General features: G+C 36.9%; 1 protein-coding gene across 1 annotated transcript; it reads left to right on the top strand.

Moving 5' to 3' along the window:
• Positions 1-194: 194 nt before the first annotated feature.
• Positions 195-10,013, top strand: LOC148193025 (protein NAP1-like). Its single transcript, XM_088099345.1, has 10 exons — positions 195-311; positions 1,903-2,048; positions 4,511-4,592; positions 4,743-4,853; positions 5,448-5,573; positions 5,637-5,776; positions 5,862-5,958; positions 7,505-8,496; positions 8,769-8,981; positions 9,182-10,013. Exons 1-10 carry the CDS (start codon positions 195-197, stop codon positions 9,678-9,680), a joined length of 2,523 nt encoding a protein of 840 aa, XP_087955471.1. The 3' UTR covers positions 9,681-10,013.
• The last annotated feature ends 460 nt before the right edge of the window (positions 10,014-10,473 follow it).

Below are 10,473 nucleotides of genomic sequence, written 5' to 3'. Positions count from 1 at the left end.
TGGATCTCTAGGATTCAGGGATACTTCCCACATTTACTTGTAGTATGCTAAATAAGGAAATAATAAATGTGGTCGCTGATACTTCCCCCCAAGCTGTTGCTATTCAGCCCCTTGGTTAGAAGATCTGGTAGGTTGTCTTGTGAGGAGATATATGGAGTGCAGATCAGACCACTGTCTAATTTTTCTTTGATAAAATGCCTGTCAACTTCACAGTATATGGTTCTATCATGTTGCACTGGGTTATAGGCTATGCTAATAATGGATTTGTCATCAGAAGAAAGTCTCGTTGGTTCATCCTGCTTTATTTCCAAGTCTGTCAAGATGATTTTCAACCATAGCAGTTCATAGATACTTTGTGCTGTTGCTCTAAACTCTTCTTTAGCACTAGATCTAGCCACCACACTTTATTTTTTTCTCTTCCAAGTTAAAAGATCCCCACCAAGGAAAGTGCAATATCCCGGAGTTGATCTCTTATCCATAAGTGACCCTGCCAAATTTTGTATATACTTCAAGACCTACATCCCATTCCGTTTGAACAGAATTCCATTGCCTAGGGTTTCTTTCAAGTATTGCACAATTCTTAGCTCAGTCTGCAAGTGAATCTCCTTTGGTTGGTGCATGAACTAGTTGACTAGACTCACAACAAACGCAATATTAGTGAGACAAATAAGAGTCTGCTAACTAATCTTTGGTACGTTTCGTTGTCAATTGCTGTATCTTCTACATTTCCCAACTTCAGATTTGGATGAATTTGTCTTGTTAGAATAGGTATTAAGTATAGGTAGTTAGTAGTTGTGTTGGAAAACTGCTAATTAGGCTGTACCTATGAGCTGTTTACTTATTAGCATTAATTACATAGATATAGCCTTTTTCTTGTACCTTTTGGTGTTCTAGATGTCATTTTCTTGTATAAATAAATAACAAAGATTAGCCAGGAGATAATAAATTTCTTAAGCCTTTTTATCATATTTTCAGTCTTAAGTTGTGTATTTGCAAGCTTGTAAGCTATCTTACCTTTCTTTCAGCAAATCAGTAATGTATTTCGGTTGGGATATGTAAATATCCATTTTAGAATAGGCCACTTCGATCCCCAAAAAATGCTTCAACTTTCCCAAGGTTTTAATTTCAAATTCCTTGGCTAGATGTTGGCCTAACAGTGTTTGCTCCTCTTCATCATCACTTGTCATTGTAATATCATCCACATGCACCAGTAACATTGTCACTCCCCCTGACTCAATGTGTTTAACAAAAAGAGTGTGGTCTACTTGACTTTGTTTGAAGCCCAAACCTATGATAACTCCAGTAAATCTTCAAAAACCACACTCATGGTGATTGTTTCAATCTATTCAATGCCTTTTTTAACTTTTAATCAGCGTTGGTAGCAATTTCCCACTGTATCGAGGGGGTATTTCCATGTAAATCTCTTCAAGTTCTCCACGAAGGAAGACATTTTGACATTAAATTGTTGCAAGTTCAAACTGAATTAGCTGCTACAAATAATATCACTCTGACTGTATTCAATTTTGCAACTGGAGCAAATCTTTCCAAGTAATCCACTCCATAAGTTTGTGTGAATACCTTAGCTGTTAAGCTTGCCTTGTACCTTACAATAGAACTGTCAGCCTTGTATTTTATAGTATGTACCCATTTGCATCATATTGGTTTTTGTTCCATTTGGTAGAGTAACCAATTTCCAAGCAATAATCATAACCAAGTTGCCACTTGCCACTTTTGTAGAATTATTGCATTCCGTATATTTTGTGCATTTCATGCTAGAGTTTTAGTGTCAGAACCTTAAATTCTAGTTTTTATTTTTATTTTGTCATTTTTTCTTCATTTTCTAGTTACAGTCAACTTAATGTTTTAAAGCATACACTTCACACTTACTATTACTATTTTCAGGATTTTCGAAAGGATTGGCTATCAATTTTATTGATAGTCACATCTTCACGTTCATCTATAAACATTAGGCATTTGGAGAAAGCTACAGTATCCACTGGCAAAGAAGGATTATTGTCAGAAGGGAATGCTGCTTACAATTGGTCGAGGTTTGAATCCACAATTTTAATTTCCTTACTACACCATTCTGATACTTATTTGAGTTATTCATTAATCAAATTATTAGCCTGAATCTTTAAAATCCTCTTTCTCCCCCATCCCCACCTCATTTATAAAAAAACAAAAAACAGAGAGAAAATAAGATTTACAGTGGTAGAGTGTCAATATCATCACCTTTTGTGTAAGATTGTATTATTTTACAATCATGAGTTTGGCTTTGTTGCAAGCCCAACATCAAAAGTATTCTGATTTGGTGAGATTGCAATGGCAGCTGTGCAAAATTGTGGGTTGTGAGGTCTCCGTGTCTATGAAACTTTTATGTTTTCTGGCCTGTGACCTATTTTTGTGACCTGAAAAGCTATGCTCCTGAAAACCCTAAATCTGCCAAAACAGACAACTGAACTTTTTATTAGCGTAAATGTGTATGCTGATGAATTTAACTTAGTTGTAATTAGTATACTCTATTGTGGAACATAATGCTATATCTTTTTGCTGAGAATTACTTTTTTTTTCTACTCATAATTAAGTTGATTTTGTATCCTCATTGTGTGTTAATCAAATAGTTTCTCTGGCTATTAGTAACACATATCACAAGGATTGATCCCTTCCCTATTCCTGTACTTGGAGGGTATCTTGATCTTTCGTCATGTATTCTCTTCTCTTTTAAAATTTATATATATTCTTACTAGAGGGCTGTCATGTAGTATTGTGTAGTATTATGTTTTTGGATTATGGCTTGTATTATGCAATTACTCACATGCCATGTGTGTGTAAAAACAAATGCCATAGCATACAGAAGAGTTAGAGATTCCAGACAATTTCTTTATATATTGTTGAATATAGTGAAAAACTATATTTAGATTAATCTCCCTTGTGTAAAATACACACATAGGGTTCTCTATTTATAATAGAAGAAATATGGGCTAAGCCCAAAATACAAATGAGAAATAATAACAAACTAACTAAAAGATAAAAGATATAATATATCTAACACTCCCCCTCAAGCTGGAGCATACAAATTGTATGAACTAAGCTTGGAATAGATGAACTCAGTGTTGAACTAGATGATTTGTCTTCAGAGTGTGAGGCAAACACAACAGCTTGTGAAACTTCAACTTCAAAAGTGGATGAAGGAGAGCAATGGTGGACAATGACAAACTGCAAGGACTGATTCCCAATCAATGATGGATGAGTGACGGGATCAACAGTGGTAGCTGAAAGCTAAGAGCTACAAAACTGCAGGGACTACACTAAATCCTCATCAATGATGGATGGGTGACGGGATCAACAGTGGTAGCTGAAATCTACAAAACTGCAGGGACTACACCCATATTTATGTGACTTGCAGTGTCTTGGAAACGTACTCTCCCTTAGTGTGAAGGTGGAAATCTGAAAGATCACAGTTGCTGAACCACTAAAACAAAACAAAATATTAAGCTACAATGCTGAAATAAAGGCATCAAAGATCCAAAGACATGTTGGAGGTCCAAAATTCTTTGCTGGACAACTCCCAAGTGGTGATACTTAGCAGTGTATCACAAGAAGATCGGGCTAAACTCTAGCATCGAACAACGGCAAACAGTGCTAACTCTAGCACCAAACAGCAGCAAACAGTGCTAACTCTAGCACTGAACAGCGGCAAACAGGGCCAAACATCGGGCTAACTCTAGCACCGAAAAGTGGCAAACAGGGCCGAACAGCGGCAAACTAAACGGCGCCGGACAGCGGAAACGGCACCTGGACAGCGATCAATAGTGGCTGGACAGTGGTCAAACGGCGCGGACAGTGGTCAAACGGCGCGGACAGCGGGAAACGGCGCCTGGACAGCGGGAAACGGCGCGTGGACAGCGACAAACGGCGCGGGGACAGCGACAAACGGCGCGGGGACAGCGGCGATGGTCTGGTTGGCGAGACCGACTCCGATCATAAGTTGGGCAGCCATGGAGAGGGAGAAACCCTAAAAATTCAAAGTACTCCGATTTATGCAACGACCACAGATCCAGAAAGAGGCGAAGAGGCGATCACGGCAGTGCTGATCGGCGGCGGAAATCTCCGGCGACGCTGGAGAGATCTGACTGCACGGTGCTGACTGTGGCACAGATTTAAGAGAAAAAGAAAGAGAGAAGGGTTGCCCACTGAAATTTTAGGGGCTGCCGGCGGCCATGGCGGCCAGCCGCCGGCAGACAGCAGAGACACCAGAAGAAGATCAGAGAACCTGCTCTGATACCATGTTGAATATAGTGAAAAACTATATTTAGATTAATCTCCCTTGTGTAAAATACACACATAGGGTTCTCTATTTATAATAGAAGAAATATGGGCTAAGCCCAAAATACAAATGAGAAATAATAACAAACTAACTAAAAGATAAAAGATATAATATATCTAACATATATAATAAATTAAAAAAACTTGAAGAGATAATTATGGCATTGTGGTTCTATTTATGCAGATGTGTAGATGAATTGGAATCCGTACTTTCAAAGCATGGTAGTCTTAGGAGGTTGTATTTCTACCACCAACACCTTACAGCTGTGAGTGCCCATATTCCACACAAACCTTATTGATTTTTTCAATTTCTATAGAATGATTCCTAGTTTGTATGCTAAGACGTTAACCTTAGAGTATGGATTTAAGTTGTGGTTTTATTTTCCATTTTAATCCAAACTATATTCCTATAATAGGTTTTTAGAAACACCATGTTTGGTCCAGAAGGGCGTCCTCAACACTGCTGTGCATGGCTTGGGATTGCCAGTAGTTTTCCTGAGTGTGCATCTCCGATTGTTCCAGAAGAGGTAAAAACAAATCCTTGCCAATAGTTTTACTTGAGCCAGTCATGTAGTGACCAAATTAGTGAACCGATACTAGCACATTTTGATGGAGGCTCTTAACATTTTTCTTCTTTTTTATGGTGGTATTTTGTTGATTTCCTTTTATTAGTTGAATACTTGATCTTCAAATATTCCAAATATTTACTGAATGCAATCTTTTATTTTCATTAATACTTTTTTTGAATGAAAAAACTTATCATTACAAAAGTAAAAATAGAGTTAATGTTGCTTATGGATCTGTTAAAAGTGGATGACTCACATGTATAAGGCTTCATACAATTCTGAATAAGGAATTCTGAAATGTTCTGTTTGAAGCTACGTAGTCATTGTGGATCGTGATTTCACTGCAAATCTATATTTTTTATTATCTAATCATTAGTCAAAACTCAAAGTATAAATAATGCCATTGCCTTTGAAAAATGAAATCTCATATTGACTTAATATTCATGTAAACTTCCTTTTCCTACGTCCTGATTGATCATTAGGTGTTATATGTGATGATAGCTAGAAATGGAAATGTTGAACAAAGGTGGTCACTGTGAATTTTTCTGCAAGCAGGTTACAAAAATTGGCAGGGATGCTGTTCTTTATGTTGAATCTCTGATTGAATCTATCATGGGAGGATTGGAAGGATTAATAAATATTCTTGACTCTGAAGGAGGATTTGGTGCCTTAGAGAATCAGGTAAATACTTTTAGCTAACAAGGTTACCTTCATTTCTGAAAACTAACCTTTGGATTTCATCAGCTTCTTCCAGAGCAAGCAGCTTCATATCTGAATCAGACGGCAAGAGTTTCCATTCCATCCTATAAATCTCCGAAAGGAACTGCTGGTTTTCCTTTACCTGGCCATGAGAGTTTTCCTGAAAATAATGGTTCTATCAAAATGTATGTCATAATAATCTCGTCCTAAATATGTACGAGTAACCACATAAGGGTATTGTTTTAATTTGTCTACTGTTTTTAATGACAGGTTAGAAGCTGCAATGCAGAGGCTGACCAATTTGTGCTCAGTTTTAAACGATATGGAGCCTATATGTGTTTTAAACCATGTCTTTGTACTAAGAGAGGTTAGGGATGTTTTTTCCTTTTCTTCCTCTTTTTCTTCATGAGATTTACTTATCTATTGATAACAGTCAATAGTGCCATATTTCAACAAAATTTGGCCAGTAAATCAATGCTTGAATGGTATGACTTTCAGCCCTTTTGAAGAAACTGTGTAGCAAGGTCAAGTGTAAATTAACTAGCAGTAAAATATGTCATTATTGATATTCAAATCCAGGAAAAGGATTGTAAAACAGTAAAAATATGATAAAGATATTTGTGTGATAGAATGGAGAGGAATAGGAACAAGTGAGTCTTTTGTTAATGGAAAATGGAAATGTGCATTACTTTTTTGGATATTGTGTTAGATATGGAAACATACAACTATTAAGAGTTTATTTCCTAGTTTTATTGCTTAATATCAAGGTTTCTGAATAATGGAGGTTATATAAGAAAGCATGCATAATGGTTGTAAAAGATGTTTTAAAGTAGGCATAAGAAAGAGAGGTATTTCTTTTTTGAAATTTTTTTTTATGGAAAATCCCTGTTTAGGTATCTGAATTTAATTTATCTCATTTCCATTAGGTTTACTTAAAAAATTCTTCTTTGTGAAATCTCATAAATCTAGTCAAATTTTCGTGAGTTGTTCCTTGTTGATATATTGATTTTAGTAAATGATGTTCAGGAAAACCTTTTATCTGCCTCTCACACCTAGGGATTGAGCTTTGAAATTTTGTCCTACAGTTGTTGCCATCAAGGAAAAACAGTAGGGGAATAGTGAGGTCAATAACGGTGGATAATGCAACTTTAGGTCTAGAACCCTACAGAGAGTTTCAGATGTAAAAGTATTGTTATAATGATAGCTAAATCTGCTTACCAAAGTTCTGTTGGAACTCTTGTTAATAGAAGTTTAAGCCAAGAGCCCTAGAAACCTGCTATCCAAGTCATGGATCTAGATTGTAGTAGTATTATCAAATAAATAATTGTCCAGAGGCATCACGCTACATAATAATGATTGGACATTGGTTGGAGTTAGATCTTCTAATATGGGGTAGACTTTTGGGTATGCATGATATTGGGTCAGATTAGGTTCGACCCTCACGGGAGAAGCTCTTATTTGTAAAAAGTTAAATTTGTGGGTATCTGTATCTCTATTATTCAATATGAACCAAACTCTGAGCACTTGGGTTAGGCCAACCAGGTGCACGGGTTGAAACTGTTCCCTCTTAAATGCCTGTTTTAAGGGTCAAACTGAGTATGATATTCACCAATAAGGAAGTTAAAGGATTAGATTTGCAGATATCCATGATCTCTTACCCCAGTTTTAACATTTTATAAAATTATAAGTTATTTATACTCATCAATGGTTATCAATGCTGCACTTTACTCTCGAAATGCACCATTCAATTTAGAGGATCCAGCAGTTACATCATTAGTCACCTGTTCAAGTAACAATGATGCATGAAACCCAAGTCTTAAACGCATCTACTCCCACTCCCCCGAATTTTACCGTTTTTTAACCCAACATTGTTCATTCTGTCATTATTTTAACACATCAATCTGTTTGTGCAGTACATGAGAGAATGCATTCTTGGCAACTTCAGAAGAAGATTGCTTGGTGTTCTGAAAACTGATAACGATCTTCAACGGCCTACTATTTTGGAATCACTGATTAAGAGACATATTAGCATTGTTCATCTTGCTGAACAACACATCAGCATGGACATTACTCAGGGTATCCGGGAAGTTTTGCTTTCAGAAGCCTTTTCAGGACCAGTTTCTTCTCTGCACTTGTTTGAGAAGTCAACAGACCAACATACAGGATCAGCCACCGAAACAGTATGCAACTGGTATATTGAAAACATAATAAAGGATGTTTCGGGTGCTGGGATTTTGTTTGTTCCAATTCATAAATGCTTCAGGAGTACAAGGCCTGTCGGTGGATATTTTGCAGAATCAGTCACTGACCTCAGGGAATTACAGGCTTTTGTACGTATTTTTGGTGGATATGGAGTAGACAGGCTAGACAGAATGCTAAAAGAACACACAGCTGCTCTTTTAAATTGCATTGACACTTCACTACGCTCAAACCGAGATGTGCTAGAAGCAGTTGCTACAAGTCTGCATGCTGGTGATAGAATTGAAAGAGAAGCCTCTGTGAAGCAAATAGTTGATCTGGAAACTGTGATTGGTTTTTGTGTTCAGGCTGGCCTTGCACTGGCTTTTGATCGGCTACTAGCTGAAGCTTCTGGTGCTATACTTGAAGAAGGTGCTCCCTTGATTCATTCATTGCTAGCTGGGGTGGTTAAGCACCTACCTGATGGAGTACCAGAAAAGGAAGAAATCAGGAGAATGAGAACAGTGGCAAATACTGTAGGAGTTGTTAATGATCATGATTCAGTTTGGGTAAGATCTATTTTGGAGGAAGTAGGTGGTGCAAGTGATGGATCATGGGGCTTTTTACCGTACTTATTTGCAACATTCATGATGTCTAATATTTGGTCTACCACGGCATTTAACGTTGACACAGAGGGTTTTAGTAACAATATCCATTGCTTGGCAAGGTAGGTATGGTTTTGTTTTGGTTTAAAGTACTTAGTTGTAAACAATATGGTGTTAAATACTTCAGTGTTTTTGTGTTTGCACGATTATAACATGAGTCCAATGCCAGTAGATTAACTTCCATACAGTAATTCCACACGGTTGTAACTGGAAATTATATTCATAGTATTTTGACTCCATTACTTGGCAATATTTTAGAAGTCAAACTATTCATTGCCGTTAGAATATACTAATTTTGGTATCTGTGTAGCCCTAATCACATGATATCGTGCAGGTGCATTTCTGCAGTGATTGCCGGAAGTGAGTTTGTTAGATTGGAACGGGAACATCAGCATCGGCAGTCTTTAAGAAATGGACATGCCAGTGAGGGAATGGATCCTGAATTATCAAGTCATATGTCAGCAGAAGCAAGTATTAAGTCCACATTGCAGTTATTTGTGAAACTCTCTGCAGATATCATACTGGATTCTTGGAGCGAAACACCCAGGTAAATGTGTGTGTATGTGTGGTGTTGCAAGATTTTTGAAACACAAATGACTATATATTTATATTAGCAAGGTAATGTTGCAATATATTAAAGCACAATTTTCATTTGCGGTTTGGCATCAGTTCTCTACTGGGAAACATTATTCTTTCATTTTGTACTTTGCGGTTATCTTAGATGTTTTGTATTTTGGTATTGCACAGGTCTCATCTTGTAGCACAGCTTATCTTCTTGGACCAACTTTGCGAGATTTCACCTTACCTTCCAAGAAGCTCGCTGGAAACCCACGTTCCATATGCCATTCTCCGTTCAGTATATGGCCAATACTACGCAGATACTCAATCCACTCCATTGGCAATACTGAACGCATCACCCCGTCATTCACCTGCTGTATTGCTAGCACATGCTTCCCCTGTCTTAAGGCATCCTCGTGGGGACTCACCACAGTATTATGGCCATGATTCTGGATACTTCAAAGGATCATCATCGTCACATAGTCAGGAGCACCTCTATGATGCTGATATTAGCAGCTTAAGGAGCACGGACAACAAGCAAAGGAACTATCGTAGTTCTGGGCCTTTGGATTACAGTGCCAGTCGTAGTAGGGTAAAATCTGTTGAAGGTTCAACATCTGGAAGCACTGGTCCCAGTCCTCTTCCTAGGTTTGCAGTGTCTAGATCTGGTCCATTAGCATACAAGTAGTAAGTTGTTTGATATATATACCAACAGAAGATGGTAAGTTATTCACCTTCTGCTAGTGATCATTTTGTCTATAACCGTAAATCATCCAGCAGTTTCGCACAAATTTTAGTAAAATGTATATCATATTAAAGCGTCCTTTTGTAGTCACCTGGGGATAGTTTAAATCAATGCCATATTAAGTCCCTGCTGTTTTAGCCAGAACCAGGTGTTCATTCTATTTAATGCTCATTGCAAAATCTTGATGTCTTTCTTTCTTTAAGTCTGTTGGCAGAGGTCTTCTGTAGCTTGGAATGCAATCAGTAATGTTATTTACTCGTACATTTATACTTACGTCACTACATTTTAGTTAATGAAACAACAAAACTCATTCAAGAATTTTATCCTTCCTGAAATTTGAAGTATTAGTTCTGCTAAACATCTTAATCTTTTCGTTCCCGGTACTGTAAAACGAATTAGCAGAAAGAAAACGTAAAAGAAACTCAACTCTTTCTTAACAAAACAAATGGCTTATATTTAAGATTTTGGACAATTAGTGAACGAGTTAAATATGTTTTTAGACTATTATATGATTTTGTTTCGTTTTTCTTTAAAATTTTGTTTCATTTTCATCTCTCTTCTTTTAGAAAGTGTAAGATTTATTCCTCCAAGAACAACATTGTTATATTTTTTTTTCGTGACTAACTGTGTGCTACTTTGCCAATACACATGTAGTTTAACATCAAAAATTAAAATTGGTCATAAGTAGTTTTGTTAACGTTTAAAATGAAGTTCAAATAAGTGTTGAAATCAAAAT

This window comes from Vigna umbellata, chromosome 9 (assembly GCF_029865625.1).
Source record: "Vigna umbellata cultivar VRB3 chromosome 9, Vumbellata_1.0, whole genome shotgun sequence".
NCBI classification, from domain to species: Eukaryota; Viridiplantae; Streptophyta; class Magnoliopsida; order Fabales; family Fabaceae; genus Vigna; species Vigna umbellata.
The sequence above is the reverse complement of the archived record's forward strand: the minus strand, read 5'-3'. Positions and strand labels throughout refer to the sequence as shown.

Coding starts and splice junctions, on each gene's coding strand:
- LOC148193025 (XM_088099345.1), top strand. CDS start 195: ATGCCTGTCAACTTCACAGTATATGGTTCTATCATGTTGCACTGGGTT. Junction 312..1,902: donor TCATCCTGCTTTATTTCCAA/GTCTGTCAAGAT, acceptor TACTATTTTCAG/GATTTTCGAAAGGATTGGCT. Junction 5,574..5,636: donor TTGGTGCCTTAGAGAATCAG/GTAAATACTTTT, acceptor GGATTTCATCAG/CTTCTTCCAGAGCAAGCAGC.